General features: G+C 43.3%; 1 protein-coding gene across 2 annotated transcripts in view; it reads left to right on the top strand.

Annotated features, from left to right (window-relative positions):
• Positions 1 to 17470, top strand: part of LATS1 (large tumor suppressor kinase 1) — a 45945-nt gene that overhangs the window by 12674 nt on the left and 15801 nt on the right. For both annotated transcript variants that reach the window (XM_073627451.1, XM_073627452.1), the window contains exon 4: positions 3647 to 5130. In XM_073627451.1, the coding sequence (XP_073483552.1) occupies positions 3647 to 5130 (1484 nt within the window). The remainder of the gene's footprint in view (positions 1 to 3646; positions 5131 to 17470) is intronic.

The following is a 17470-nucleotide window of genomic DNA, read 5'->3' as shown; positions in this document are numbered from 1 at the left end:
TAATAAGTATTCAGACCCTTTGCTGTGACACTCATATATTTAACTAAGGTGCTGTCCATTCCTTCTGATCATCCTTGAGATGGTTGTACACCTTCATTTGAGTCCAGCTGTGTTTGATTATACTGATTGGACTTGATTAGGAAAGCCACACACCTGTCTATATAAGACCTTACAGCTCACAGTGCATGTCAGAGCAAATGAGAATCATGAGGTCAAAGGGACTGCCTGAAGAGCTCAGAGACAGAATTGTGGCAAGGCACAGATCTGGCCAAGGTTACAAAAAAATTTCTGCTGCACTTAAGGGCACAGTGGCCTCCATAATCCTTAAATGGAAGACGTTTGGGACAACCAGAACCCTTCCTAGAGCTGGCCGTCCGGCCAAACTGAGCTATTGGGGGAGAAGAGCCTTGGTGAGAGAGGTAAAAAGAAACCCAAAGATCACTGTGGCTGAGCTCCAGAGATGCAGTCGGGAGATGGGAGAAAGTTGTAGAAAGTCAACCATCACTGCAGCCCTCCATCAGTCGGGGCTTTATGGCAGAGTGGCCCAACGGAAGCCTCTCCTCAGTGCAAGACATGTGAAAGCCTCCATGGAGTTTGCTAAAAAAACACCTGAAGGACTCTAAGATGGTGAGAAATATAATTCTTTGGTCTGATGAGACCGAGATAGAACTTTTTTGGCCTTAATTCTAAGCGGTATGTGTGGAGAAAACCAGGCACTGCTCATCACCTGTCCAATATAGTCCCAACAGTGAAGCATGGTGGTGGCAGCATCATTCTGTGGGGGTGTTTTTCAGCTGCAGGGACAGGACGACTGGTTGCAATCAAGGGAAAGATGAATGCGGCCAACTACAGGGATATCCTGGACGAAAACCTTCTTCAGAGTGTTCAGGACCTCAGACTGGGCCAAAGGTTTACCTTCCAACAAGACAATGACCCTAAGCACACAGCTAAAATAACGAAGGAGTGGCTTCACAACAACTCTGTGACTGTTCTTGAATGGCCCAGCCAGAGCCCTGACTTAAACCCAATTGAGCATCTCTGGAGAGACCTAAAAATGTCTGTCCACCAATGTTTACTACCCAACCTGACAGAACTGGAGAGGATCTGCAAGGAGGAATGGCAGAGGATCCCCAAATCCAGGTGTGAAAAACTTGTGGCATCTTTCCCAAAAAGACTCATGGCTGTATTAGATCAAAAGGGTGCTTCTACTAAATACCGAGCAACGGGTCTGAATACTTAGGACCATGTGATATTTCAGTTTTTCTTTTTTTAATAAATCTGCAAAAATGTCAACAATTCTGTGTTTTTCTGTCAATATGGGGTGCTATGTGTACATTTAATGAGGAAAAAAAAATGAACTTAAATGATTTTAGCAAATGGCTGCAGTATATCAAAGAGTGAAAAATTTAAGGGGGTCTGAATACTTTCCATCCCCACTGTATACAGCATATTTTTATAAATTACATCCACTGGAAAGCTTACTGATTATATAGCAGAGGGAACTGTAGAAAAATAATTTTTACAAAACAAACACTTTAATACACAAATGAAAACTGTTTAGTGGGTAGCCAACATTTTTTAATTAAATGCTACACTGACAGGTGGGTGCTGCAACCTGCAAATCAGGAGGGGATACTCCATCTAGGATGCACACAATAACGCTTTATTAAAAAGTTGTAAGTTGCACTCATGAGCAAGTAGGAGACAGGCGGAAGTGACAAGATTCGCAGCATCGGGGCTTGGCGTCCGACCATAAGAGAAGCGGACAGTGACAATAAAAGAGTAGGTCGCCGGGTGTCACTGTATAGAAGCCAGAACTCATCCAGTGGGGAAGCGTCTGCGATGACTGAGGAACGTCCTCTTCCACCTGTTGCCGACATCACACAATGAACATGCACAGTCAGTGGATGCTTCAAGCTATCAAGCCAGTCAAGCTGATGAAAAGGTGACTTGGGCACCCTGCGGAGGAGGACGTTCCCTGTCATCACAGCCGCTTCCCGATTAGACGGATAAGTCCTCACTTCTATACAGCAACACCCTGCGCCCTACACCATCTCTTTGGCTGTTACCGGTCAGCTTCCCTTATGGTCAGACATTGAGACTGTCTTCCACTTGCTCTTGTAAATGCAACTTACAGTTTTTCAAAGTAGTGTTTGTCTTATATACTACACTATGGTGGCCATTGCACCAATTTGCTCTCTCCCCTCTTTATGGAGAGATCTGCAGTCTTTTAATCCCCAGATCTCTCCTCCTGCCTGCCAAAGTAATTGATCAAACTAAGATCGGTTTGATCAGATGCTTGTTTACGACAGTAACAGCTTGTTTACATGAACACGAAACAAGTGACAAAACCCACATCGCTTCCAGTTTCTGAAGTCACATAGTGGGAGTAACAACATCAGTTCCTCTTACTGTGTCCCAGGAACTGGATGCTGCCAGTTGCATCCTTACCGGGCTCCCCGATCGCATAGGAGAGCCCGGCGGAAGGAGGGGGTGGGACCCTTTTCTGCCACCTGTAAAAGTAATTCAGCAGCTTAGCTGCTAGGATTACTTTTACATTTGAAGGGAATCGCCGGCCCTAAAAAAAAAAATTATATCGTGATCATTGCTGCAGCAATGACTGAAATATCACTCTTCCTATCCAGCAATGTACCGGTACTTCGCTGGTCGGCAAGTGGTTAAACTTTAAAAATATATTTTTAAATTGAACTTCAGACACACAAACATTGATTCCTCAATAGAAACAAATGGTATAGTCCACTTTGTGTTCACCAAATTCCAAACCTTGGGAAGGTTGCATATGGAGTAGGAGCAGCAGTTTTTTTTATAGGAATCCCCTGTAATAAAGGTAAAGTGCATGAGTTGTTTTATGCTGGACTATTGCACATATCTAAAAGAAATAAACAAAGGAAATGAAGATTGTACAGGGCTCTTGTATTCATATAATATTTGTTTAACCCGTTTCAGCTGATAAATATAATTTAAAAGTTCCTTTAAAAAAATAATAATAAATAATTTATAACACCAAAAAATGTCCCATAATTTGTTGACATTATCTGGCATGTTTTATATATATATATATATATATATATATATATATATATATATATATATATATATATATATATATATATATATATATATATATATATATATATATATATATATATATATATAATATATATTTTTTTTTTTTTAACCTAAGCCTACTTGCTGTTTTTTTTTTTAAACTGCTGGCTTCTATAATGTAATCTATTGGGCTTTTAATTAAAAATATTTTAATATCAAATAAAAAAAAAAAAAAAACACAACATGTTCACTTTATTGCCTGCATGTGCAGAGTACAGGTTGACTTCAAGGATTTCTTAGTCCGCTGCTGCTTCCAAGATTGTGCCAATGCATATGCTGGCACATTTCTAGAATATGGCAGAGGCATCCATACACATTTGTAAATAGAAGAGGCAGCAAGGAAAAAAGATGAAGTCCTGCTCAAAGTTTTATACTTACTGCTTTTGTGCATATGATTAATACATTATTTTATAAAATCTCCTTACTCCTGGAAAATCAGTTGATGTCATTGCAGTTTCATAGGGTTTTGTGTGCATGTGCTTTTTCTAACCTTTTTTTAAAAACATTGTTTCTACAGGCAACATCCAGCATTCTGTGAATCGCAGGCAGAGCTGGAAGGGTTCAAAGGAGTCCCTGGTTCCACAGAGACACATTTCACCCTTATCTGATAGTGTTATCTATGGTGGATCAGAAATGCCTGGTTCCCAGTCAGAGATGGGAAGGCCATTATCTGGATCAGGCCTTCCAGCCTTTGCTCAACAGATTCCAGTCAATGGCCATAGAGTGAACCCACCTCCTCCACCACAAGTAAGAAGTGTTACACCACCACCACAACCTCCTCCTAGAGGAACTACTCCATCACCACAATCTTGGGAGCCCAACTCCCAAACAAAGCGTTACTCTGGTAATATGGAGTTTCTTGTTTCCCGCATTTCCCCATTCCCACCTGGAGGTTGGCAAGAGGGATATCCATCTTCTAATATTAACTCTGCACAGATGATGAACCCACAGCCTCAGCCACAGAGACCTATGAATGCTGTTCCTGTTGGAAGACAACCCATTATCATGCAAACCTCTGGCAACAGCAAGTTTTTTTCGGGGAGAGCTGGCATTCAGAACGGTAATGGACAAACTGAATATATAACACATCAAGCGGGTAATGGTGTTGGAAGACCACAACCTCCACCTTATCCTATGTCAAATGGTCAAAATAATACTGCATTGCAGATGCAAGGCAATAATGTACCAATGTCCCCTTCTGCTTATAATAATGGCAATTTGCCACAGTCTGTACTAGTACCAAATAGAAATAGCCACAACATGGAGCTATATAACATGAGTATTCCAAACCATCCAACTTCTTGGTCTCAGTCCACCTCTACGCAGTCACCTCCTGGGAATCATGAGATGCCATCATGGCAGAATAATATTCCGGTTAGGTCCAACTCTTTCAATAACCCAATGGCAGTTCGCCAAGTGCATCCTACTAATTCACAAGCTTCTGCTACAACTGTGACTGCAATAACTCCTGCCCCTATACAGCAACCTGTAAAGAGCATGAGGGTTTTAAAGCCAGAACTTCAGACTGCACTGGCACCAGCACATCCATCATGGGTAACCCAGAATGTACAAGGAGGGCTTTATTCAGAAGGAATCCCTCACAACAGTCCTTTGTTGCCTACCCAAACAGAAGCACCAAATTACCAAGGACCACCACCACCATACCCAAAGCACTTGCTCCAACAAAATTCTCCCAGTTATGAAACTGGACAAAAATCCAACAAAGATGATCTGTCTCCAGGAACTTCTAATTTTCAGGAAGAAGGAGAAAAGGCATCTGAATCAACCGTGGAAACCACTGAGAAAGAGAAGAAACAAATAACTACATCACCTGTGCCAGTCAGGAAGAACAAGAGAGATGAAGAGAGAAGGGAGTCTCGCATCCAGAGCTACTCACCACAGGCTTTTAAGTTCTTCATGGAGCAACATGTTGAAAATATTCTAAAGTCTCACCATCAAAGATTGCACCGCAAGAAGCAGCTGGAAAGCGAGATGATGCGAGTAAGTGCCATTTTCTTATGTCTTTTAAGAGTTTCTACTTCGTTGTATGAAGCCAAAGTGTATTCTAGTCCATCGATAACAGCAGAGACCACTTTTATATGCACAAAATCATGACTGTATCTAAGGGAGGGTTATGACTAGGGTTGCACCAATACTGAGTATTTTCACGAGTACTCGTGAAAATGCTCCAATACCCGAAACTGATACCTTTGTGGTGCTATTTGAGCACATACAAAATTCCTGTCCGAATCGCATGCTGTTCCCCCACCGCTCCTGTGATTCAGTGGCAGAGGTACCAGGGTTGCAAAGGTCATACTTGCGACCAGACCCTGGAGTTCCGCCACTGTGGGGGGAGGGGGGCCAAGGCAGGAAGGGGGCCGCTGCAAGACAGACCATGGAGCACATCACAAGTTTACTCTGCACAATCTATGGCTCTTCAAGTGGAAACTTTGCATCTAGCAGGGAATTCCATGTGAGACAGCTCCCCCAGCTGGGAGGGCTCAGAGGGCACTCTTCCTGGGTTCTGATCTGCCAGCAGCCATGTGTCAGTGCGATAAGCCAGGGAGGTGTCCGCTTTATTTCCCGGTCCCTCTGCAACAGGTGTGAGCTCACTGACCGCTGTGTGTGTCAGCCTATGGGTGTCCCAGCTTCTAGGAAATGTCCCTGGCACTCAGCAAAGTCTTTCCACTATGAGTCTTTCTCCTCCATCTGGGAGGGACTGTAGTACGAATCTCCAATACAAGCAGATTGTGTACACTTTACTGCTCCACCCACAACTCCTTGTGTCACCCGTCTGGAATATACCCACAATTCAGACTGTGGTCACTGCAAACCAAATCAGGGATCACTTCACTACTGTCACCTGCTGCTTCACCTCTTTTTTTTTTCTATCTTTCTTTCTTTCTTTCTTTCTGCTCTTCCGCTTATGCAGAGCGGACACAGCCCATTCTTCTCTATGGGTGGTCAGATGTAAACGGGACCACCTGCCCATTTACACACTACTGCCATTGGGAAAAGCTCTCTGTCTCTCTCTCCTATCTAATTCCCCCATTTTTCTTTCTTTCTCTCTTGGGCCGCAGATTCCTAGGGAGTGGCCCTGGGACTGATCGAGAGGGCTCCTGGACCAGTGGGGTTAGGGGGGCCCTTGCTTGGTTTCTTGCACTGGGGCTCTAAAGGTTCTAGTTACGCCTTTGGTGTGAACCCAGGCTTGTCATAGTGACTTCAGCCTGGATTCACACAGTAGTGGTGCGGGAAACCGCATGCGATTCAGACAGGATTTGCACCACATTCCTGTTCAAATCATATGTGATTTCTTTGCAGTGTGATTTGAGCCCATTCATTTTGTATGGGCTCCAGTCACACCGCAAAGGTATCAGTGAGTACTTGACCAAAAGTATCGTTACTCTTACTCGCAGGTAAAAAAAAAAAAATGTATTGGTGCAACCCTAGTCCTAACCCCTGTCAGTTTTTCTTTTGCTATCTGTGTCCCACTGGTGTCCCCATTGAAAGTTCTCACCTCTGTTAGAGTTCTGACGTCAACACAACATTTGGAATTTTCTTTTACTTTCAATGATAATGGCAAACATGACATCAAGAGGGAGAATCTCCATACGGGGCACAGACAACAATAAAAACCTGACAGGTGTCCTAATTCATCTCCGCTCTATCCAAAACTAAAAAAAAAAACTCTCAAAAAGGTTGTGAACCTGTGAAAACACTTCTACCAACATAAACTGGCCAGTCACAAACCAAGCTGACACCTGACTGCAGGTGCCCACCCTTTATCAGAGCAAATTGAGCACTCAAAGAACATTTGGCCAGGCAGTGTCACTATACTTTCCGATAAATTTATTTATTCCTTGCAGTAGGGATTTGTACTAAAACAAAATGAAAATGCAAGTTCCCTTAGGATCAGGCATAATTATACTATACCATTTCAGACAACTGGCACCAAAAAATAAAAATATACCTAGCTCTCCTGTTTAACCGGTTGCCGCCAGCCCACAGTACACTTACTGCAGACGGGTGGCACAGCCAGGCTAGGCAACGTACCTGTATGTCATGGCCTTCCTACCAGGTTTGCTGCAAGCATGCATGCGCCCCCTGCCCACCCGTGCTGTGATTGGACACAGCATGAATTTTCAGCCGATGTCCGCTAATGATTTATGGCTGAAACCTACTAATTGGCTGTGGAGTTCTGTGTTGACAAACACATAGAACTTTGTACACTGACAGCGATCTGGCTGTTTCTTCTCCTTGAAATCAACTCTGAGTTCAGGGAGAAAAAGCAGCCAGATCTCTAAGGCCCCTTTCACACTGCCGCGACTTGAAAGTCGCACGATTTTGCAGCAATTTCAGAGATTGCTTGTGTAACCTTGAGGTCTGTGCACCTCAACTCGAATTAGAGTCAGACCGAAGTCGATACCACTTGAAGTCGCACAGATATGAATGGTTATCACTGGGAATCATGGGGTATGACTTGTCATGCAACTCTGATGTCCAAAGTTGGAGGAAAAGTCACACCAGTGTGAATAGGGGCCTAAGTAAATGCAACACACATTACACTTGTTAGGCACACAGTTGGCCCCTTGATGTTAACCCCTTCCCATGTTAGTACAGTGTACAGTATTCTCACTGATCACTGTATTAGTGTTACTAGCGACGTCAATGTCCTTCCCAGCCAGTGTCTGTTAGTATCAGATTGTCTGCCAAACTATAAGTCTCTGATAACCGCCATTAGAAGTATAGCGTCTTTAGCTGCGCAAATTCCAGTGTATTTATACCATAGTATGTAGATGCTATAAGTTTTTTTTTTTTTGTTTTTAACTAAAGACATGTAGCAGAATACATTTTGGCCAAAATGTATGCAGAAATTTGATTTTATTGGATATGTTTTATAACAAAAGGTAGAATGTGCATATATATAGTATCTCACAAAGTGCGTATACCCTCACATTTTTGTAAATATTTTATTATATCTTGTTATCATGTGGCAACACTGAAGAAATGACACTTTGCTACAATGTAAAGTAGTGAGTGAACAGCTTGTATAACAGTGTAAATTTGCTGTCCCCTCAAAATAACTCAACACACAGCCATTAATGTCTAAACCGCTGGCAACAAAAGTGAGTACACCCCTAAGTGAAAATGTCCAAATGGGCCCAAAGTCAATATTTTGTGTGGCCACCATTATTTTCCAGCACTGCCTTAAAGCGGAGTTCCGCCCAAAAAAAAAAAAAAAAAAGTCACCAGCTACAAATACTGCTGTTGACTTTTAATAATCAGTCACTTGCCTGTCCCACGGTCCAGCGATGCGGAAGAGCGAAGCCACGGTCGTCTCCCCCTCCTCTCTGTGGCGCCGGCATTGTCACTGTGGGCGCCTGAGGCACTGCGCATGCGCGAGCCGAGCTGTGACCGGCCGGGCAATCATCTGGGACCTGTGACGTGTCCCAGATGATTGCCGAGAGGGAGGGGGGAGAGGTGAACTTTCTTGCGGTGCTCTAAAAAGAGGGTTTCTGCTCCCCTCCCCCCCCAAAAGAAAATGACACGTCAGGGGGTCACCTTCCCTTAGAGCTCTTTCACGCGGGGGCGGCGGTAAAACGCCGCTATTATTAGCTGCGTTTTACCGTCGGTATGCGGCCGCTAGTGGGGCGGTTTTACCCCCCGCTAGCGGCCGAGAAAAGGTTAAATGCCACCGCAAAGCGCCTCTGCAGAGGCGCTTTGCCAGCGGTATAGCCGCGCTGTCCCATTGATTTCAATGGGCAGGAGCGGTATACACACCGCTCCTTCACCGCTCCGAAGATGCTGCTGGCAGGACTTTTTTTTTACCGTCCTGCCAGCGCATCGCTCCAGTGTGAAAGCAGCGGCACTTTCGGGTCGGTTTGCAGGCGCTATTATTAGCGCAATAGCGCCTGCAAACCGCCCCAGTGTGAAAGGGCTCTTAAAGCGGAAGTTCCATTTTTGGGTGGAACTCCGCTTTAATCCTTTTGGGCATGGAGTTCACCAGAGTTTCATATGTTGCCACTGGAGTCCTCTTCCACTCCTCCATGATGACATCACAGAGCTGGTTACATAGTAGGTGAGGTTGAAAAAAGATACAAGTCCATCAAGTCCAACCTATGTGTGTGATTATATGTCAGTATTACATTGTATATCCATGTATGTTGCGGTCGTTCAGGTGCTTATCTAATCGTTTTTTGAAACTATTGATGCTCCCCGCTGAGACCACCGCCTGTGGAAGGGAATTCGACATCTTCGTCGCTCTTGCAGTAAAGAACCCTCTACGTAGTATAAGGTTAAACCTCTTTTCTTCTAATTTTAGTGAGTGGCCACGAGTCTTGTTAAACTCCCTTCCGCAAAAAAGTTTTATCCCTATTGTGGGGTCACCAGTACGGTATTTGTAAATTTAAATCATATCCCCTCTCAAGCGTCTCTTCTCCAGATAGAATAAGTTCAGTGCTCGCAACCTTTCCTCATCACTAATATCTTCCAGACCCTTTATTAGCTTAGTTGCCCTTCTTTGTACTCTCTCCATTTCATCCTTCCTGAGGACTGATGCCCAGAACTAGACAGCATACTCCAGGTGCAGCCGGACCAGAGTCTTGTAGAGCGGGAGAATTATCATTTTATCTCTGGAGTTGATCCCCCTTTTTAATGCATGCCAATATTCTGTTTGCTTTGTTAGCAGCAGCTTGGCACTGCATGCCATTGCAGAGCCTATCATCTACTAGGACCCCCAGGTCCTTTTCCATCCTAGATTCCCTCAGAGGCCCCCCCCCCCCACCCCCCAGTGTATAGTTTGCATTCATATTTTTGCCACCCAAATGCACTTTAATACATTAAACTTCATTTGCCATGTAATTGCCCACCCCATTAATTTATTCAGATCGTTTTGCAAGTTTTCCACATCCTACAAAGAAGTTATTGCCCTGCTTAGCTTAGTATCGTCCGCAGGTACAGGGATTGAACTGTTTACCCCATCCTCCAGGTCGTTTATGAACAAAATAAACAGGATTGGTTCCAGCACAGAACCCTGGGGGACTCCACTACCCACCCCTGACCATTCTGAGTACTCCCCATTTATCACAACCCTCTGAACTCACCCTTGTAGCCAGTTTTCAATCCATGTACTCACCCTATGGTCCATGCCAACGGACCATATTTTATACAGTAAACGTTTATGGGGAACTGTGTCAAATGCTTTTGCAAAATCCAGATACACCACCTCTACGGGCCTTCCTTTTTTTAGATGGCAACTCGCCTCCTCATAGAAGGTTAATAGATTGGTTTGGCAAGAACAATTCTTCATGACTCCATGCTGATTACTGCTAATGATACCGTTTTCATTACTAAAATCTTGTATATAGTCCCTTATCATCCCCTCCAAGAGCTTGCGTACTATTGATGTTAGGCCAACTGGTCTGTAATTCCCAGGGATGTATTTTGGGCCCTTTTTAAATATTGGTGCTACATTGGCTTTTCTCCAATCACCTGGTACCATTCCAGTCAGTAGTGGATGTTAGAGACCTTGCGCTCCTCCACCTTCCATTTGAGGATGCCCCACAGATGCTCAATAGAGTTTAGGTCTGGAGACATGCTTGGCCAGTCCATCACCCTTACCATCAGCTTCTTTAGCAAGACAGTGGTCGTCTTGGAGGTGTGTTTGGGGTCGTTATCATGTTGGAATACTGCCCTGCGGCCCAGTCTCCAAAGGGAGGGGATCATGCTCTGCTTCAGTATGTCACAGTACATGTTGGCATTCATGGTTCCCTCAATGAACTGTAGCTCCCTAGTGCCGGCAGCACTCATGCAGCCCCAGACCATGACACTCCCACCACCATGCTTGACTGTAGGCAAGACACACTTGTCTTTTTCTCCTCACCTGGTTGCAGCCACACACGCTTGACACCATCTGAACCAAAGAAGTTTATCTTGCTCTCATCAGGCCACAGGACATGGTTCCATTAATCCATGTTTTTAGTCTGCTTGTCTTCAGCAAACTGTTTGCAGGCTTTCTTGTGCATCATGTTTAGAAGAGGCTTTCTTCTGGGACGACAGTCATGCAGACCAATTTGATGCAGTGTGCAGCGTATGGTCTGAGCACTGACAGGCTGACCCCCCCACCCCTTTAACCTCTGGGGCAATGCTGGCAGCACTCATATGTCTATTCCCCAAAGACAACCTCTGGATATGATGCTGAGCACATGTACTCAACTTCTTTGGTTAACCATGCCGGGGCCTGTTCTTAATGGAACCTGTCCTGTTAAACCACTGGTACCATACTGCAGCTCAGTTTCAGGGTCTTGGCAATCTTCTTATAGCCTAGGCCAGTGTTTCTCAACTCCAGTCCTCAAGGCGCCCCAACAGGTCATGTTTTCAGGATTTCCCTCGGATGAAACGGCTGCGGTAATTACTAAGGCAGTGAAACTGATTAAATCACCTGTGCAAAATAATGGGAAGCCTGAAAATATGACCTGTTGGGGCGCCTTGAGGACTGGAGTTGAGAAACACTGGCCTAGGCTATCTTTATGTAGAGCAGATTTTTTTTTTTTTTTTTTTTTTTTTTTTTTCAGATCCTCAGAGAGCTCTTTGCCATGAGGTGCCATGCTGAACTTCCAGTGACCAGTATGAGAGAGTGAGAGCGATAACACCATTTTAACACACCTGCTCCCCATTCACACCTGAGACCTTGTAATACTAATGAGTCACATGACACCGGGGAGGGAAAATGGCTAATTGGGCCCAATTTAGACATTTTCACTTAGGGGTGTACTCACTTTTGTTTCCATCAGTTTAGACATTATTGGCTGTGTGATGAGTTATTTTGAGGGGACAGCAAATTTACACTGTTATACAAGCTGTACGCTCTCTCTTCTTTCTCTCTACATTGTAGAAAAGTGCCATTTCTTCAGTGTTGTCACATGAAAAGATATAATATATTTACAAAAATGGAGGGGTGTACTCACTTTTGTGGTTAAAGCTACCCAGTTCCCCCACTCAGCTGCTTTTTTACCCAAGTCTCTCACCATTGGCCTGCCAATGTTTTTACATCCATACTCTGCTGTTGAGTTGCAGGATGATGCTAGGGGGCAGTTCGTAGATGCATTGATTACTTGATTCTAGCTGAATTTACCTGTCTCTTCCTTTTTTTTTTTTTTTTTTTTTTTTTTGTGTTGGTGTCACAAAAACACAAACTTGTTATATCAGTAATGTAACAAGTGATTATCAAAAATAAGATAACTTGACTGATCTTTAAGGAAAAAGTATTTTCATTTTTTTTTTGTTTAGTTTGCTACTGACTCCACCATATAGTGCCTACATGCAGTTGGTCTTGTGTTCTATGGAAATCACAGTTAAAGTGTTACGAAACCTAAAAAGTTTTTTTGCTTGATGCATTGTTTGCGTTTAAGGTAAAAAAAAGTCCTCAGCTTGACCTGGATTACAAGAACTTTGACAGCTGAATGTCTCCCTCCCATGTATTAGTGTAAAGCTTGCCATATACTATGCAATCTGTTTGTACAATTTCCTTTAGATTTACCAAAACGATGTAATAGGAGGATCCACCTGAACAATCTATTCAATTTGTATTAGATCAGACTCTTGCACTACATAGTTGATGGTAGATCTAAAGCACATTGTACAGTTAGATTATTCTGAGGCAGGTGTGGTCCACAGAAGTAAACACGCCCTTTTCTGTGATGCAGTAAGGCAGTGCATGATGGATATGATGTTTCCTGGATTGTCACATGATGCCACAGTCCTACAAAAAGCATTTTTTTAAAATTTTGAACTGAGAGGTGAAGATTAAAAGTGCCGTGGAATAGGTAAGTGAGAGATAAGCACATTGGGATGGCCTAGGCAGGAATTATTTTAAAGAAGACTTCTTTAATAAAAAAGTGAAATTCTACCCGAAAAGGTGAACTTTTAATGCTTTCACACTTATGCAATAGTAATGTTTGTGAATTGAATGTATTGATGAAAGAAAATGCTATATCAGACACAGTGAATTTAAGTAGTACAATCCATCTGTAAAGTATTCACAGCGCTTCACTTTTTCCACATTTTGTTATGTTACAGTCTTATTCCAAAATGGATTAAACTCATTATTTTCCTCAAAATTCTACAAACAATACCCCATAATGTCAACTTGAAAGACGTTTGTTTGAAATCTTTTGCGAATTTATTAAAAATAATCCATGCTCATAAGTATTCACAGCCTTTGCTCAGTACTTTGAAGCACCTTTCGCACCAATTTCAGCCTCAAGTCTTTTTGAGTATGATGCTACAAGCTTGGCACACCTATTTTTGGTCAGTTTTTTCCATTCTTCTTTGCAGGACCTCTCAAGCTACATCAGGGTGGATGGGGAGCGTCAGTGCACAGCCATTTTCAGATCTCTCCAGAGATGGTCAATCGGGTTCAAGTCTGGGCTTTGGCTGGACCACTCAAGGACATTCACAGAGTTTGTCCCGCAGCCACTGCTTTGTTATCTTGGCTGTGTGCTTAGGGTCATTGTCCTGTTGAAAGATGAACCTTCGCCCTGCTCTGAGGTCCAGAGGGCTCTGGAGCAGGTTTTCATCAAGGATGTCTCTATACATTGCTGCATTCATCTTTCCCTCGATCCTGACTTGTCTTCTAGTTCCTGCTGCTGAAAAACTTCCCACAGCATGATGCTGCCACCACCATGCTTCACTGTAGGGATGGTATTGGCCAGGTGATGAGCAATGCCTGGTTTCCTCCACACATGATGCTTGCCATTCAGGCCAAAGAGTTCAATATTTGCTTCATCAGACCAGAGAATTCTGTTTCTCATGATCTGAGAGTTCTTCAGGTGCCATTTGGCAAACTCCAGACAGGCTGTCATGTTTCTTACTGAGGAGTGGCTTCTGTCTGGCCACTCTACCATACAGGTCTGATTGGTGGAGTGCTGCAGAGATGGTTGTTCTTCTGGAAAGTTCTCCTATCCCCACAGAGAAACGCTGGAGCTCTGTCAGAGTGACCATCGGGTTCTTGGTCACCTCCCTGACTAAGGCCCCTTCTCCCCGATTGCTCAGTTTGGCCAGGCAGCCCACTCCAGGAAGAGTCCTGGTGGTTCCAAACTTCTTCCAATTACGATGATGGAGGCCATTGTGCTCATTGGGACCTTTGCTGCAAAAAAGAAATTCAGTACCCTTCCTCAGATCTATGCCCCGATATAATCCTGCTTCGGAGGTTTACAGACAATTCCTTGACTTCATGGCTTGGTTTGTCCTCTGACATGTACTGTTAACTCTGAGACCTTATACAGACAGGTGTGTGTCTTTCCAAATCGTGTCCAATCAACTGAAGTTACCACAGGTGGACTCCAATCGTGTTGTAGAAACATATCAAGGATGATCAGTGGAAACAGGATGCACCTGAGCTCAATTTTGAGTGTCATGCAAAGGCTGTGAATACTTATGTACATGTTGTTTTGTTTTTTAATAATCTTGCAAAGATTTCAAACAAATGTCTTTCATGTTGTCATTATGGGGTATTGTTTGTAGAATTTTGAGGAAAATAATGAATTTAATCCATTTTGGAATAAGGCTGTAACCTAACAAAATGTGGAAAAAGTGAAGTGATGTGAATACTTTATGATCATCTGACTTTTTAACACTCAGGCTTAAAGGTGGCCATACACTGGTAAAATTTTGTTCAAACATTTTCCTTTTAAGAACATTTACTCTCTAGTCATTAGCTGAGTCAGATTTGCATTCGAATTTGACAACAAAACAAGAAACTTTGAAGGAGCAGAATGGGGATTTTTTTTTTTTTTTTCAAATAGATTTGAACAGTGAATATGGTTTTCATTCAGGAATTCATTCCAAAATCAAATGTGTTTTTTTTTTTTTTTTTTTTAGTTTTTTTTTTTTTTGTGTTTTTAGTATGAGAGTCTTCGCACAACTGTTTTGTATGGAAATCTGCTATTGCATAGCCAGCTTTAGGTTTGCTTTACTTTACACTTGAGTAAATAAGGCCTGTTGACATTTAAAATTTCTTGATGCTAGACATTTCAACAAGTTTTGGCATGTGCTGTAGTTTATCTAGGATGAATTATTACAGGGGCCAACCTGGGATACTGAAAGCAGAATTAAGGGATAGTCTTTGAAAATGTTGCCCTTATTATTTAGTGTGAAGAGATCAAAATGGATCATTTACTGCATATTATGAAGTGCATTAAAGATGAGTGTGTGTGTTTTCTTAAGGCCGTTTCACACCATGAACCTCGCTGGAATATGGTGTGGGTTCCTTCACATATGATCTGGGTTCAGTATGATTTCAGCTTATTTGAGTGTGCTGAAATTGTGCAGGACCACATCAAAGCATTGAATGTGCTATTTTACAAAATGCAGAGCAACTGGATTGCAACTGAACTTGTGTTTGGGGTGTTGTTAGCATTGTGCTGATATCTGCTGCAGATCGCAAGTGCAGTGCATTTTGAACACAGTTCAGGAATCTCAAATGTAACCTGATTTCCTAAATGGTGTTCTGGTGTGAACTGGCCCTTAAATCATACCCTTACAGCAGTGGTCATCAACCCTGTCCTGTGATGTATTTCAGTTATCTTGCAAACCTGGCCTGTTAGTGGGCCCTGAGGACAGGGTTGATGACCACTGCCTTACAGCACACAGGATTAAGTATTCTGGAACCAATATGTTATACTACAACCTTCAGAAGAAGTGGACACTACAAGCAAACCCATAAGGACAGCCCAAGATACGCCCCTGATTTCATCCCCCGCCCCCCCGCTCTCAGCATGCCTCAGTTTTTTGCTAGACATCTCTTTCTTGGCTCTGAGGGAGGCAAATCCTGTTCATTTTTTTTAACTGGTCATTTTTTTCTTCTATCAAGATGTAGTTGCTGCACAGCCACTTGGTGTTCCTGTTTGCAGCCGCCAGAATGGTTCACCTGCTCTCGGCGCTGCCGTGGTAGATCATGCCTTATCAGGAGAAAGATGCAGGGCCAGCCTGATGGATCATAACCCTAAGGGGGTGGGGGACAGCCCCAGGGTCCTGCTGGCTCATGTTTGGCTAACAACACAGAGTGAGATTGCAGTGTTTTCCCTGAGGGTCCTGACAAGGTCAGTCTGGCCCACCGCCTTCCTCAGGGGACTTTCTTAACCCCTTTTGGGGGAGACCATTTTCCCCTTGTTTGCCATTGGGAGAAATTTTCTACAGAGTCAGAATTTTAAGGGTCAGGTGTCTGCCTTTTTAGAGTCCTTGGCTTGCCGGCAGACCCCCTTCTACCTCTCCCCCAGAGTCTCGGAACCTCTAGTACCAGCTGCTGTTTACCATTCAGTGAACATTTCTTTTTCTTTACTTTCATGTCTCTTCCATTTTTTTTTTTTTTTTTTCTTTTCTTTTCTCCTTCGTTCAGCCTATGGTCAATCATCACTGTCGCCTAAACTTATCTCTTGTGACGATCATATTCCTGTTAAGAGTATCGAACGGTGTATGGATGTCTTGACATTGTGTTAGAATCAATCTTAATCGTTATGGCACGACTAAACTGACGATCGTCACAATTTTCACGTTATTCTGTGAAAATTAGAAAAACTTTGAATAAAAACTATTGAAAGTTTTTCAGGGACTCTCCCTCTTCATTGGCTGAGACCATGGCAATTCAATTTCAACCATAGCCAGTGTGGAGAGAGGGGGCGGCACCAAGCCGTGGCGCTGTGTGCGAATGGATACACAGAGCAGCGCTCAGAAGTGAGCCTGCTTGGGTGCCCCATTGGAAGCAGCTTGCTCTGCGGGCACACGACAGGAGGGCAAGGGCCAGGAGTGCTTGCGGGGGACCCAAGAAGAGGAGGATCGGGCATGTTTGTTTGTTTAAAATTGTAATATCTCTTTAAATGTCCCTGATGATTAAGGACCCCATAGATAAATGTTTAGAAGCCTTTTCTAAAGCTCTGTTCATCCTTGTAGACCTACCATGCAACCTGCTTTTGCAACCGTGTCCATCTACTAACCTGTTTAGTCTAAAAACCATACCTTGGGGTCCTGGTTCTATACATGTGGGACAATGGGTTATTAGATCTACAGTATTTTCAGAATGGGCCTCCTTTTGGAACAATTGCAGAGGACCCTTATGGCTTAAATTTTGTTCTGTGAAGCTTCAGTGCAAGTAGCATCTCTTGAGGATGCCTTTCAATGGGGAACATCTTTTCAGTCACTCTTGACTTTTTGACATTTTTATCAAGGGAAAACACGGTGGGAACAATACCCTTTTGCCCCAGAAAAACATAAACTAAATAGAGCTTCTTCTGTTTCTTTCAGGCTTTCAAGGCCAAGTCTGGAATCTAGTTCTGCTGTAAGCCCT

Source organism: Aquarana catesbeiana, linkage group LG04 (assembly GCF_042186555.1).
Source record: "Aquarana catesbeiana isolate 2022-GZ linkage group LG04, ASM4218655v1, whole genome shotgun sequence".
Lineage (NCBI taxonomy): Eukaryota > Metazoa > Chordata > Amphibia > Anura > Ranidae > Aquarana > Aquarana catesbeiana.
This window is presented reverse-complemented; position numbering and strand designations above follow the sequence as displayed.